Below are 15,757 nucleotides of genomic sequence, written 5' to 3' on the forward strand. Positions count from 1 at the left end.
TTGCATGGCCATAAAGAAAACTAATAAATTACCAAAAGCACATATTTTACAGGTCATATTCTCAGATCAAAACATTAATATCAAAAACCAAAATGTAGTTTCACAAATTGTACTTATTTAAAAAAATAAGAAATAAACCTCTTGGATTTTATCCCCCTGACCCACCAAACCAACCAACCAACCCTAAAACTGGAATAACAAAGAATCTAGAAATTTTTGAAAAGACACTTCATATAAAAATCTGTAGAGATATGGATGTCAAGAAAATTTCTGAAAGACTTGGAAACAGGCAAAAAAGATTACTGGCTGGTCTGTGAGATCCCAGCCCTGGGTCCCCTAATTCTACAGGGGTCAATGCCTGTCAGTGTTTTTGAGATATTTTACAACTTTGTGAGTTATAGAAACATACGATAATGCAAAAAACATGTAAGAATGCACACAGACTTTGTGGGTGGAATGCAACTGAGGGTTGCCCTGTAGACACTAACCAATTTTGCATCTGTCTGTGAACTCACTTCAGTATTCCTGACTGCCTGTTTAAGTGTTCATTCATTGAATTCTCCTTGTAACCTGTTGTAACATCTTACTGATTCCTTCATTACTTACTGAATTAAATGAAATTGCTAATGCCTGTTCACTTTATATTTGTATGACAGTCATGATTTTGAAACTTCGAAAAAAATGATCTTTTTTTTGAAAAAAAAAAAAGAAAAGATCTTTAAGTCATACTGGAAAATACATAGGTTTAAATGCTTTTACTATTAAAGGCTGAAAATAAGTGAACTTAATACAGGAAACTAGACTAATAAAAAAACTGAAAGAAAAACAGGGGAACGAATTAATAAAGACAACATTGAAATAAAGATAAATGCTGAAGTGAATAAAATGGAGGAGAAGCAGAGAAAGAATAAATAAAAGCAAAAGCGTTACTTTTACATAAACAACAAGATAAACTCTTGGCAGACTACCTAAGGAGAAAATTGAAAATACCAAAAAACAAAGCAAAACAAAACCCAAAAAACCCAAACCCAACAACGACAACAAAACCAAACCAAAAGTCAAACAAAAAACCCCCAAAACCTTTCACAAAACCCCAAACAAACAAAAAAAGGTAATCAGAAAGCTGTTAGACCAAAAAAATACTGAAGATTCGAAATAATTTTAAGAGACTAAGTGGAATTACATACTACAGATTTGAAAATTTAGAGTGAAATGAATGGTTTTTTTTTTTCCTTTTGCCAAGTCTGTAGTACCAAAATATATCAGGTTGAGATATAAAATCCAAATAGACCATTAATTACAGAAAAAAATTGGCAAGTTTCATAGGAATGTACAATGAAGAAGGTATCCATGTGACAGACATGGGGTTCATGTCCCATGTGCCCAACAACCCACGGAGAAAAATGAAAGTATGAGTTTAAAGTTCATAGATAAGAAAAGTGCAAATAATCAGAAGTCTACGCAGAGGCGTCAGGGAGATGCAGATCAAAGCAGGAGCTCCGGGAACGCAGAGCCCGGATGACCGTTTTCACACATCAGATGGACTAGACCTCAAAAGATCAGTAACACCCGAGACTGGTGATAGCTGGGGCTCATACCCCAGTGAGACCATCATTTTGAAAAAGTCATCTGAGTCTACGCAAGTGCAAACTGCAGAAACTCACTGAAACTCACTTTGAGAAGTCTAACCTACAGAAAGCAAATAAAGCACAAATGAATACGAGGAATTATGTAAGACATTTACTGTGGCAGTTTGTAATGGCAAACAAACGCCCAAACCACCAAAATATCCACGAATATGGAGGTGGGTGCTTATAACACGGTAATTCACACTCTACCTTTTGCTTAAAAAAAGTTAGGCGTTGCTGTACTGACACAGAGTACTGCGTGTGGAGCAATAAGGGCAAGTAGAGAGAAATGGACGTGGTGTGATACCACAAAAACAAGGAAAACCTCGACTGGTGGCCCAGACGGCAAAGAATCTGGAGTTCCGGGTTCGATCCCTGGGTGGGGAAGATCCCCCGGAGAAGGGAATGGCTACCCCCTTCAGTATTCTTGCCTGGAGAATTCCATGGACAGAGGAGCCCGGTGGGCTACAGTCCATGGGCTCGCAAAGGGTCGGATACGACTGAACGACTAACACTTTCATTTCTCACATCAGAGAGAAATGTATATAGTGCAAGACTACAAAAATAAGGACAAACCTTTTCTAGGTTATCTTTTGAGTTGGTATGAACACAGAGACCTTACTTAGCTTGGGTGGGGTAAGAATAGGCTGGAGATTATTGTCTTGGTTTTTGTCCAGCTCTATATATAGTTTATCAGGAAGAACAAGTTTTCCTGTTGTAGTTTGTTAAAAAAAAATCCAAATATGCACGTGTGTGTACACGCATGCATGTGTATGTGCTTTACATGTATAAATGGAGAGCTGCAGCTCTCTGGAGATGTAATGGTATAAAGACAAATATAGTATATAAAAAGAAAACAGTGTGCTCAATTCAACCCCAGCTCTGTAACTGGGGTAGAAAACATACGCAAGCACAGAGAATAATGATTAGAAGAAGGTACATCAAGATGGTCACAATTTTTACATCTGGGTAGTAAAACTATCAGTGTCTTTGAATTTTTCTTAATATATATGCAGATGGCCCCAAATTTATACGATGGCTCAACTTACAATTTTTTAACTTTTCGATGGTACAAAAGCAATACGCATTCAATGGAACTGTACTTTGAATTTCGATCTTTTCCTGGGCTAGCACTCTGCAGTCTGATCGTCTCTCCCGAGGCTGGGCAGTGGCAGTGATTCCGCCGTGGGATCCCAAAGATGAACCAGTGATACACCTACAGCCATTCCCAGCCATTCCGTACCCCTACAATCCATGACCGCCACTTTCTGCAGTCAAAATACATTACATGAGATATTCCATATCCTGCCACAGAATGGGCTTTGTTGGGCTTTGTACCAGCCCAGCGGTCGGCTAAACTCAATGGTCTGAGCATGTTTAAGGTGGGTGAGGCTAAGCTATGTTTAGTAGTAGATTAGCTGCATTAAATGCATTTTTGACTTAATGATATTTTCGACTTAGTAATATTTTCAACCTAATGATGGCTTTATCAGGACATAACCCATTCGTATGTTGGAGGAAGAGTTGTAACATGGTTCCCATATTTTCTATCTTGACTACATAACATTCATAAGCAGGAAAATATCATTTAAAAGTTCAAGCAAGGGGCACACTGGGAAAAAAGAAACATATAGAACATAGGTTCATGACAGTTTCCCAGCTAGAATTTAGTGGCTGAATATTTTCTCAAAGAGCGGCAGGCAATAATCCTAAAGTGATAAAATAACTAAAATACTAACAGAGTAAACTGCAAGTTTTTTGATTTCTTACCAAACCACAGTTAATGATGCATTATTACCATAGCTGATAAATAAATACCATATTACCATAGCTGAAAATAAATTCTGGCAAAGAAGATATGTGAATTATCAAAACTGTGTTCAAATGGAAGGGACCAAAAACAGAAGACAAAACGCAGCTTGAACTCTGTGTCTATGGAAAGCTGGCTTTCTGTTTCTAACAGGCAACTCTCAAGGTTTCCGGCATCTCCATTTTGCATCGTTTCTCAGTTTGCTATTACAAAAAAGGGGGGATAGTATCTTTATGTAAAAGTGAGTTGATATGCATGAGAATTTTAATAAGTTCATGTGTTACAGAAATTAAAGTGTTGATGACTCTGGTAAAAATGTATCTAAAGTGTTCTCTCATTTTAAACATGCTTCTCTCACAAGTGTAACCTCCCCTCCTGACCAATCTTTGCTGATGCTCTGTGAGAGCATGTTTCATTCATTTAGAGTGTGTTAAGAGCCCATCCTGAGCTGAAGATAATGCTAGAAGCTGGAAATCAGAGACGAAGACCCTAATTCAGGTCTTTGAAAGTGAAAGTGTTATTTGCTCAGTTGTGTCCTACTCTTTGCGATCCCATCAACTATGTAGCCCTCGAGGCTCCTTTGTCTATGAAATTCTCCAAGCAAGAATACTGGCGTGGGTAGCCACTCCCTTCTCCAGGAGATCTTCCCCATCCAGGGATGGAACCTGGGTCTCCTGTATTGCAGGTGGATTCTTTACCATCTGAGCCCCAGGGAAGCCTCAGGTCTTTGAAGTACGGGAAACTTGAGACTACTCTCTGGCGCCACCTACTGATCACACGGCATTTCAATTCAAAACAGTAAAATGTGAATTTTCTTCTCTGTACAGCCCACATTTTGGAAAAACATAGATGCTTTTCCAGTCTCGCTTGTCTGATCCCTGGGACTGCATGTATATTAATATCTAACACAACGGTATCCTAGAAAATTGTCCTAAAGGCTAACAGGAACTTGCATTATATTAGCATCTAAACAGAAATGTCAGGTTCGTCACTCTGAAGTTTTAAAACAAAAACGATAGTTGGGTCACTTTAGGCACCACACATATTTGACTGTGAAGAAGGTAAGACGTTTACATACTATTTATGAGAGAGGACTAAGAACCTTTGCTTGTTCAAGTTCTCTTTAATTATATAACTCAGCCCCCAATAACCCAAATCATACGGTGACTCTAAAGAATCATTAACATTTGTTATGTTTGAATCATGTATCAACTTATTAGGAAACCATTCCTTCCCCCGCCCCCTCATTTGCACTAAACTGTTTTTAGTCGCATATCCATGTAACATTATGTAGAAAATGGTCCTTCGTGCCAATAGATTTGTATCCATGTATTAAAACACTATTACCCCAAACACTGGGGGGATTTCAGAATGGAAGCTCACAACAGGCCGAGAAGTACCATCTACTACACAAATTTAATGAGATGGAAAAATCCTTTATTAGAGTTGGGAAATCAAGTTGGAAGCAAACAAATGTATTCACTACTCATTTCATTCCAAACCCTAAATGGCATCATGTTGGTAGCATTGAAGACTCTACAGCAGTTACAACACGGTGATTCAGAGGTCTGAAAATCATCACAGCGTACAAAAATTACAGTGAGCAGTATAAAATTGTAATTTATTATGGGGGCGAGGCGTTTTTCACAGCAGCCCTTGAAAACAGTAAGGAAACAGTAATTCTCTTACAGAATTCTCTTTCTGACGTCCTTTTTGGGTGTCACTCCTTTCCCCCCCCCCTTTCTCTTGTTTTATAAGCACTAGTCCGGGATGGAATCCGCGGGACACAGCAGCGCTGGGTGGGCCCCTCCTTGGATGATGGAGTAAGTCTGCTTGGGGAGCTCTTGCTGGGACGTGGAGAATATGGGCGGCGCCGTGGTGGCCACCGCGATGCTCTGGCCTCCGTCGCTGACCACCGTCACTTCAGCGGTCCCCTCCTGGATCAGGGCGTTCAGGCCTTCGAAGTCGGTGCACGTGATGCCCGAGCTGGTGATGAAAGTCTGGTTGCCAGAGCCTTCCTGGGGGCCGCCCGGGGCGGCGGGGATGAGGGTCTGGTCGTGGGTGGTCAGCAGGACAGCCGGCTGGGGCAGCGCCGCGGCCTCGCCGGGGCAGCCCGGGGGCGCAGGGGGCGCGATCAGGTTGACCTGGCGGAGGACCTGCAGCCGGCTGTTGCCCCGCAGCTCCTCGGGGTTCGGCGCCACCAAGGCGGGCTGCACGATGTTCACGGCGGCCGCCGCCGCCTGGACGATGGCGCTGGCCGGGGGCACTTGGTGGCCCACGATGATTTTGACCCTGCCCTCGCTGAACTGGGGGGCCGGGGTGGGCGGCAGGGGCAGGTGCCCCACGGCCAGGGGCGCGGCGGGCGGCTTGCCGGCGTCCACCTGCAGCTGCAGCACCGTCACGTCGGCGCCCTTGCCGTCCCCATACTCACTGTGCTGCCGCCTGTGGCTGCGGAGCGAGTCCTCGCGCATGAACGAGGCGTCGCAGCGGTCGCAGTGGAAGGTCTTCTTGGCGTCCAGCCTGGCCGCCTGGCGGCCGCCCGGCCAGCCCGCGTCTCTCCTCTCCGCCGCCTCGCTCTTGAGCGCGTCGCCGTGGAACTTCTTCACGTGCTTGGCCAGGTTGCTGGGCTGCTTGGTGTCGAAGCTGCAGTGGCCGCACTTGAAGGGCCGGTCGGGGCAGTGCACGCGGCTGTGGACGCGCAGGGCGGCCTTGCTCGAGCAGGAGTAGCTGCACTCGGGGCACTTCTCGGGGTGCTCGGCCTGGTGCAGCCGGCTGTGCTTGCGGAGCGCGGCCTTGCTGTCGCCCAGGAAGTCGCAGTGCGGACACTTGAAGCTGTTCCCGCTGTGCTTGATGCGCACGTGCGACTTGAGGTTCCCCTTCATGGTGCAGCGGACGCTGCAGAATTCGCACTTGAAAGGCTTCTCCCCCGAGTGCACGCGCATGTGCCTTTTCAAGTCCGAGCTGATTTTGAACTTGGCGCTACAGAGCCAGCACTGGAAGGGGGCGTCCCCTGTCAACACAAGGTGAGGTTCGATAAGAACAGGCAGGCAACAATCACAGCGGATCCCCCCGAAGCACACACCAGAAACCCGCTTAAACCGAGGCGGGCGCGTGGAGACCTTCTAACTGCAGCTCCTAGCAGCCCCTGGGAGGAAAAAAAAGAGGGGGGGTCCCGGGCGTCTTTCCTTTCCCCAAACTTTCCCACCACCACCATCATCATACCCGGAAGGAAAATGGAGACTGAAAATCAAGCTGCTTAATCGTCCCCCGTAAAATAAGATTTGTGAATACGCTCACTGTATCCTTTAAAACAATCAGGCTAGCTCTTCCTACCCTTAATGTGCTCGTTCTGCCAGGGAGCCATTCACAGTTGTATAATTTTGCATAATCCGTTGATTTTGATTGAGTTATGTGTTGTAACAGATTCAAGGGTACATTTTCAAATCAGTCAGCTCCATGCTCACTCATCAGAATATCCTTTTTACAGTGATTGAGACGCCCCGGTTATACTTCATGTAGATGTTTATCATTAAAGATGTGTTTATTGCGTGCAACTTAATTTATCCACATCGCCAGCTGTGTTCTTTACTCTTGGAGTTACAAAATCCAGCTGCTTGATTTTTTTTTTTAAGATTCATGTGCGGTGAAAGATGAACAGGAAAAGCGAAATTGCAAACATCTGAAAGGACACGGATATTCCAAGTTTATTTCCTCAGTGAATGCCAAGTCCCAATCGTCTGATAATTGGAGCAAATTGGTGAGCCCACCCATTGCAATGCTGTTTGAGCAAGAGAAACAGCAGCTAAGAGGCTTCGGCGGCTTCTGGGAAGGCAGGTGCCCTGCTGAGCACTCCACAAGAATGGTCTCATTTGAAGATCCCGACATTCCTATGAGGTGGGTACCGATGTCAACATTATTCTCAGCACTATTTATGAATGAGAAGACTGAGGCCTAGAGGGACTACATCACTCGTTCACAGTCACTAGGTAGTACACGGCAGAGCTCGGATTCCAACCCAGGCTGATTCCAAAGCTGGTATTTTTAGATGCTGGGTCATTATCCGTACATATGACCAAGGCTTTCTTACTGTAAACCTAAAAGAGTGGGACTGTGCTTCGGCTTTTTGGTATAAGACTTATAACATCATTGTGAGATGTTCAATAAATGCAATTAACGATGGCAGGGAGCAGATTAAACAAGCTTTGAGAAAATGAAGATGCTCCAAACCAAACAACGCTTTGCATGACTAAAATGCCACTAAGGTCATTCACACAAAACTCTCGAACAAGGAATGGTAAGCTACACAGACTATGGGCCAAATCCGGCCCACAGTTCGTTTCTGTAAATAAAGTTTTACTGTAACACAGTCGTGTCCATCTGATCATGTGTCGCTGATGACTGCTTTCATGCTGCATCAGCAGAGGTGAGTATCTGTGACAGACACTGTACGGTCCGCAAAGCCTCCAGTGTTAACTATCTGGCTCTTTATGGAAAAAGTTCGCTGGGCTTCCCTGAGATGCTGGTTCGATCCCTGGCCCAGGAGCTCCCACACGCCTCGGAACAACCAGGCCTGTGAGCCGCGACTGCCGAGCCTGCGCCCCGGAGCCGGGGAGCCGCAACTGCTCAGCCCTCACGCTGCGATGCTGAGCCCTTGCGCCCTATAGCCCGTTCCCCACACTGGGAGCTGCCCCCGCGATGGAGCCAGGGCACCCCGACCGTGGGGCGGCCCACTGACTGCACCGGGGGAAGGCCACGTGCAGCAACAGAGACCAGCACGGCCATGAATACACGGAGGAAACTATTCAAGCAGAAAAAGCCTGCTGACTTCTGCCTGAGAATGCTGCTCGTAACCTTTTCTATGCCACGGGGCCCCCCTTTGGCAGTGAAGTCCGTGGATCCTTTCTCAGGAGAATGTTTAAATGCACAAGGTAAACTAAAATAAAAATCAATGGGAAGACAAGAGAAACTGATTGTACCCGGAGTTATTAAAAATTGAAGGAAAAAATCTTGTGATTTGGCAATGTGTGTGCTTCATTAGTGCATGAAGTGACAAGCTCCAGTGGCGGGTCTAGTGACTACAGTAATTTCTAAATAGAGAAGAAAGTAAACTATATTTTGATCTATCAAAAACACTCGCTATAAAAAGATCTGTGACTTCTGTGGATGGCAAGGTTTCACACATACCGTAATCAGATCGGATGCCCATTTTCATAACTGAAGGACATATCACATTCCAGTAAAATCAGTGAGAATGAAGATGTCATTTTTCCCCTCATCCAAGTTCATGGACCTCCTAAAGTCTACCCATGGATCTCTTGGTGGAGGTGTCTGTGAATTCAGAGGAAGAACTGCTGCTCCAGAATGTTCTACTAGGTATTCCAATTACATCACTGCCCAAATTAGTGACCATCTGTTTGCCTTTTTTTTTCAAAGCAACCAGCAAAGGTCAAACCTGGAAAAACCAGGTAACTAAATCTCACAGCTGAGTTGCAGAGCTTAACAACACTTTCTGACATGAAAGCAGAGGGTTTAAATCTCTTCATCATCATCATCTTTTTCCTTTTTAAAAAAATTTTTATATTTTCTTTTTCCTTTTAAAGTGAAAGTGAAAGTTGCTCAGTCATGTCCGACTCTTTGCAACCCCGTGGACTGAAGCCTGCCAGGATCCTCTGTTCATGGAATTCTCCAGGCAAGAATACTGGAGTGGGTAGCTATACCCTCCTCCAGGGGATCTTCCTGACCCAGGGATATAATCCAGTCTCCCGCATTGCAGGCGGATTCTTGATAATCTGAGCCACCAGGGACGCCTAAGAATACTGGTGTGGGTAGCCTATCCCTTCTGCAGGGGATCTTCCTGACCCAGGAATTGAATCAGGGTCTCCTGAATTACAGGCAGATTCTTTACAAGCTGAGCTACCAGGGAAGTCCTTTTCCTTTTAACCATAAATTAATTTCTTAAATGAGACAGAAATGTCAGTACCAGTCACACAGGACCAGAAATTCTCCAAAGCTAATGACTACGTTCGTTCCTGCCCATTACCTGGTCCCCACACTGTCTGGTACCTGGTGGGACTCAATGAATGTTGCTCAATGAATAAGCAACTGCCATATTTAAGCTGACAGGGCTTTCTTGAGTTTAGGTTGCTACTAAGACAAGGTAGTTGATCAAAGAGATAAAAAGGTAAAAACAAACTTCTATTAATTTTATAATTTATAAAAATTTACAAGTGCCACAGATTTATAAAAGGGATGAATGTTCCATGGAGACACTGCATAGATGGCATACATTTAAATTTTCAGAAAATATACCTTTTCTAGACCAACTTAAATATGCTACTATAAATGGTAAGTGTTCCCTCCTAAGGTGATTCTGACCCACTTTGCTAAATGCACACTTCAGTGCCCCTAACTTAGGTGGGAGAGACTTCTGAAGAAAATCAAATGGACACCAGTCGTGCCAGCGTCTTAGCTTGCTGTAGTATCTTGATGTCCCCAGACGTCCCCACCTCCTGGCCCTCTCTGCAGCCACGGCCTCTTCCAGGTTTGTGATCACGCAGGCTCTCCCGGCAGAGGCAGGGTGACCGTCCATGACCCCCCAAATAGCCTCAATCATGTCACTGGGTTTGGCGGATGGTATGTTAACTAGACTTGGTACAAGTAATGCCTTGAATCAGGGTCTGTGAATCAGGGTTTGCCCACGGGTACCTCTGTCATCCATTGCCACAAGAAGGTCAATCCTGTCCTTGCCCGCTGGTCCTAGAAGGAAGGTGACAGAGGCGGGGCAGAGCTGGACTGCTGCAGCCAAGGCCACTGGACACCCAGCCACGGCCGGCAGACTCTCAGATTTGTAAGTGAGCCCAGCGAAGACCAGCGGAGTTGACCAGGTGACACTCAGTTGATCCCCAAACACGAGCAGAGAAGGCGTCTTACATCCACTGAGGTTTTCTGGGGCCTTTTGTTACACAGCATCATTGTGACATTAGATAACTGACAGACACGTTAGCATCCAGAAACTAGTGCTGCTGTAACAGAAAACTAAAATACGTAGCGCTGACTGGGACTGGGTGGCAGGGAGAGGCGGGGAACAGTGGCAATGGCCAGTATTTAATTAACGGCCGGTATTTACAGTTTGGTAAAACTGTCGCCTGTTCTAACTCAGAAGACAGAAAGTGTACCCACTGAAGTTTGGATTTGAGCAAAGAGATTAGTTCTAAGTAGAACAGTGAAAGTGTCTTACAAGCTGCATCTGATAAGGTCCCATAAGAAAGAGACAAACTCAAAGAAGAACAGGCCATTTCAAAATGGAATTTAGAGACAATGTAGAAATTCAAAGAAGTGCTGGGCTGGATGAAGCTTCTCATCTCCAACCAGTGAAAGATTTTCAAAGTAAGACAAGAGCCTGGGGACAAAGATCATATCCAGGGAACTGATCTCAGAGGGAAGAACAAATGAGGAAAGAGGGGTATAAGCATAAGGTTCCTTGCTAAAATCTCCAAAAGAATAAAGTTGGTGCCAGCTAAGTCCTCTCAGCTGGACAAGGATTCCTAAAAGCCTCACTGGTTTCAACCTCCAGAAGGTTACATGCCAAAAGTGTCTATAATTAGGTTTAGAAGAAAGGCAAGTCTCCAAGATAAGTATGGGTGTGGCTTCTGACACAGATACCCAGGAAATGCACAACGTTTTTAAGGTAGCTCACCAGTCTACAGTAAAATAAAATCCAAAAAGATCCCAAGGTTCTGTAGGAAGGAAGCAGGTGGAGAAAGTTTCTCAAAAGCACATTTCCACTCCTTTTCAGAAGTGGTAAAGGAAGGTGAGGAAAGGATGCTGCAGGGGACAGAGCCGAAAACCAGGCAGCTGGGTCAACGCTTATTCAAGAAACATTCCCTGTCCTCAGAGTTGGGGGACCTGGAAGCATCTTTCCAGAGAGAGTTCAGAAATCTGTGGGCCAGTGACGGCCAAGTGCCTCCTGTCCTCCCCCTTTGGAATGGCAGGATTATTGTACGTATTCTGACCGTGTTTCACTGCTGTGTGTTGGGAGTGTGGGGGCAGACAACTTGTCTTTTTATTTCAAATTCAAAAGGCTCTAGGTCAAGAGAGGCCATATCTGTACATGATGGAGATTATAGGATCCTGGTCTTTAAACCTGATTCTATGATTAGATGTGATTTGTGGGGGTCTGGGGAGAGCAAGAATGCATGTGCGTGTCAGAGGGAAGTAGATGAGGGTGGCGTGAACCCTGGTTGGTTCACGGCCTCCACTATGTAACCTTTGATGACCCTCCACTGTGGGTGAGCTCAGCCCCACCCCTTGATACCAGGTGCAATCAGGTAACTGACTTTAGCCAATGGGATGCAAGCAGAGGCTTGAAATGAGCTTACACATTGGGGCATGCTTGTTTTGTCTGCCATCCTCATGGAAGGACAAGTGTGGAGTAGCCCACTGGTCCCAGAAGGAGGCCATGAGATATGTGGACACAGTCAGACTGCCCCGGCCAAAGCCGGGGGACAGCCAGCAGATGCCCAGCCAAGGTCAGTGGACACCTGCCCTTTCCCACACGCATGATCAAGCCCTGCAAAGATCAATGGAATGTCTAGCCAACCCCCTGCTGACCTGAAGTATGTGAGCAATAAATGCTTTTACTAATATAATATGCCACTGAGATTTTTGTGGTGGTTGTTACACAGCGTCAATGAGTCAAAAGCTAACAAACACACACTTGCGAAAAGGGAAACACACATAATTTGTTAAGTTACCTACTCTGCTGAGTTTTTCCATCAAGCTGTCCCATGTTGAACTGATGAGTATTCTTTAAAAAAATCACTGAAATGTCTAAGCATGTGTTATGCAGGCGTTTACTAAAAATGCATTTAGAGCAACTTCTAGATTAAATACTAGTGAGTGAGTTACAGAGCTACATAAAGATAGGCCTAAAGTTGTAACTTTACTGTTCTCGCCTGTTGTACAGAGAAAGACGCTTCTGAGCAGATGAAGAGCAAGACGGCCCACCGGGGGAGGAACTGACGTGCGCAGTTCTTTCCCGAGGCTGGGACTCAGCGCCTGAAGGTGCCGGCGATCGACGCGGCAGCGGCGGGCGCGCAGGGCGAGGGCCGCCCGGAGGACTCACCGGTGTGGGAGCGCAGGTGCACGGTGAGCTGGCTGGAGTTGCGGCTGGCGTAGGGGCAGATCTGGCACTTGAAGGGCCGCTCGTCCGAGTGGATGCGCAGGTGCTTGTTGAGGCTGCTGCTGTCGGCGGCCGCGTAGTCGCAGCTCTTGCACTTGTAGGGCTTCACGCCCGTGTGGCAGCGCATGTGGGTCTTCAGCTTGTCCTTCCGGCTGAAGCACTTGCCGCAGACGTCACACTTGTGGGGCTTGTCGCCTTCAAACAAGCACATGCGGCAGCAGGGAACAAGATGGAAAAGGAAAAAGGCTTACTTCCCGCTGCCTTTAGAAAAGAGGAAGGCAGAGTCACCCGAGAATATTTTGAAACTCCCCCCCAGACCTGCTGGATGGGTTTTAGTCGTCAACAGACAGTGAGTGCGGGCAGCTGGACAGCCCAGGGAGCTGGCTTGGTGCTCTGCGATGACCCGGAGGGTGGGGTGGTAGGGGGGGATATACACACACACACATATATGACATATATGTAACATATGTATATTACATATATATACTTAAACATACATACACACATAGCTGATTCACTTCGTTGGACAGCAGAATCTAGAACACCATTATAAAGCAATTATACTCCAGTTAAAAAATAAAACTAGATGGGGCTTCCCTGGTGGTCCAGAGGCTAAGACTCTGCACTCCCAATGCAAGGGGCTAGGGTTCAATCTTTGGTGAAGGAACTAGATCCCACATGCTGCAGCTAAGACCCAGTGCAGTCAAATAAAGAAATAATAATAATAAATAAAACTAGATGGATAACAGGCAAAGAGCTAACATCTTGGGAGAGGGGGAATTGCTTCTTCTATTTTGTTTATTAGTATTTTCTAATTTTTCTGACAGCGAATATGAGTTCCTTATCAATTAAAAATAGAAAGCAACTCAAATTTTTAAAGTGCAGCTAAGTAAAAATGAGGAACATTGTCCTTTATACCCATTTGTGTTTCTTCTTTTTCATAACAGACACAGCCTAAAACTCAGAGTCTCTGAGCTCATGGCTGACCAGCCTAAGAATGCATTTCTCAGCCTTACTTGCAGCCAGGGTTGATTCTGCGATAAAGTCATCATCAATCAAAGAGCAAAGAAGGGGAACGTGCTCCTTTCCTAGAGGGAAATTGCTTGACTTTTACTTTCTCTCTTTGCACCTGTCTGGCCAGCTGTTCCCAAGACAGGGAGGTGGACGCACATGTGAGGACAGCACGGCTGCAGGGGGTGGATGTGTACCTAACGCACGGGAACACCAGAGGGAACGTCAGTCCCCAGACGACCTCCCAGAACACAGCTGCCTCTCTGCCTAGACCGCCTGCTTACCTCTGGACAGTCATGGGAGACAGACATAAGCCCTGCCGTGTGTGAGCTGGCATTTGAGCTTCTCTGTCCCAGCAGCTTAATCTGTATTCACGGACACACCTGTCATCTTGCGACCCGTGAAAGTGAAGTGAAAGTGAAAGTCGCTCAGCTGTGTCCGACTCTTTGCGACCTCATGGACTGTACAGTCCATGGAATTCTCCAGGCCAGAATACTGGAGTGGGTAGCCTTTTCCTTCTCCAGGGGATCTTCCTAACCCAGGGATCAAACCCAGGTCTCCCGCATTGCAGGCGGATTCTTTACCAGCTGAGCCACAAGGGAAGCCCAAGAATACTGGAGTGGGTAGCCTATCCCTTCTCCAGCAGATCTTCCCGACCCCGGAATTGAACTGGGGTTTCCTGCATGGCAGGCGGATTCTTCACCAACTGAGCTATGAGGGAAGCCCTGCCACCCTTGAACACCTGCCAATTTTCTGATGTATACTTTTCCGATGACTTTTGTATGTGTGTGTGTACATTTTGGGGTACAAAAGCCTTCCTGGCCAATACCAATTTAAACACTTATTTTTGAATGGTACTGTATCTCTCAATGATTTTACTTAACCCTCTCAACTTGGATCAGAATCCAGGATGGCCTTGCCTTCTTAGCCAAATGCAACACTGTCTCCCTATTATTGACTACTTTCTTATACTTGAAATAATTTCAAACATGTTCATATCATTAAATTTCTAGAACATAGTTGTTAAGGGTGAAGTATTTCACTGTATGGATATACTGTAAATTAATGAACCAATTTCCTACTTGGCCATTGAAAGAATGAGGTAGATACATACACATAGGGATGTGGAAAGACCTCCACCATTAAGTGAGAAACAGCAAGCTGCAGTGACAGTGTATACAATATTAATTTTATAAGAAATGGAAAAAGTACATTTTGTGTCTGTTTAAGCCCAGTATGGGCTTCCCTGGTGGCTCAGATGGTCAAGAATCTGCCTGCAATGTGGGAGACCCGGGTTCGATCCCTGGGTTGGGAAGATCCCCTGGAGGAGGGCATGGCAACCCACTCCAGTGTTCTTGCCCGGAGAATCCCATGGACAGAGGAGCCTGGGGGCTGCAGTCCGTGGGGTCGCAAAGAGCCAGACACGCCTGAGTTACAAGCACAGCAAGCCTAGTATCAGCCAAAATTTAAGGATGAGACGCGCTGGACTCTAAAGACTGATGACTTCTGGGCAGGTATCAGATACGAAGGAGGTAGGCAATGAGTTAGGATTTTCACTTTTTACATGCCAAACACATAGTTTGACCAAATCCTAAATAGCTAAGTGCTAAAGTCAATTGTCAGTCAAAGGTCATCACTATCTTCAGATAATAAACATCTGGGATTTAAGAATACATCTACGGAAGTGTATTAAAGATTATAATTTTATTATTAAAAATGTTCATAGTCAGAAAATCCAGCAACCGTCACTTCTCAGTACTTTCAGCTGCTACGCAGCGTCCGTGGGTGCCAGCCCGTGTACGGATGCTGGACAGTGGGGGAGCTGGGCGGGTGGCTTCTGGCCAGCGCTACTGGCAAAGAGTCCGGCTCCTGCTGGTCCTGGCCACACCCCCTTCTAAGGCAAGGGCACGCCGTCAGCTCTCAGACTTGAGGATGTTAATGGAGGCGCTGCAGTTACCTCTGTTGCAGAAACCACCTTACAAATCCAAGCCTGGTTAACTGGGAGGAGAGGAAGCTCCCTGAGGGTCTGCAGCAGTGAACTTCAGGTCACTGTCCTCACTGATACTTTTATAATATTTCCCTAAGTTTCATGAATCATGATAGCACTTTACACTTGCAATGATGAAT

At 45.7% G+C, this 15,757-nt stretch overlaps 1 protein-coding gene across 3 annotated transcripts in view; it reads right to left on the minus strand.

Moving 5' to 3' along the window:
* Positions 1-15,757, minus strand: part of ZFP64 (ZFP64 zinc finger protein) — a 72,658-nt gene that overhangs the window by 37,430 nt on the left and 19,471 nt on the right. The window contains exons 5-6 of one of the 3 annotated variants that reach the window (XM_043883206.1): positions 12,563-12,814; positions 4,542-6,448 (exon numbers count right to left, since the gene is read on the minus strand). In XM_043883206.1, coding sequence (XP_043739141.1) covers positions 5,199-6,448; positions 12,563-12,814 — 1,502 coding nt within the window. In that variant the 3' untranslated portion in view covers positions 4,542-5,198. Of the gene's footprint in view, positions 1-4,541; positions 6,449-12,562; positions 12,815-15,757 lie in introns of those variants that run through there. The other 2 variants (XM_043883205.1, XM_043883207.1) reach the window with 2 other exon arrangements.

This window comes from Cervus elaphus, chromosome 23 (assembly GCF_910594005.1).
Source record: "Cervus elaphus chromosome 23, mCerEla1.1, whole genome shotgun sequence".
Taxonomy (NCBI): domain Eukaryota; kingdom Metazoa; phylum Chordata; class Mammalia; order Artiodactyla; family Cervidae; genus Cervus; species Cervus elaphus.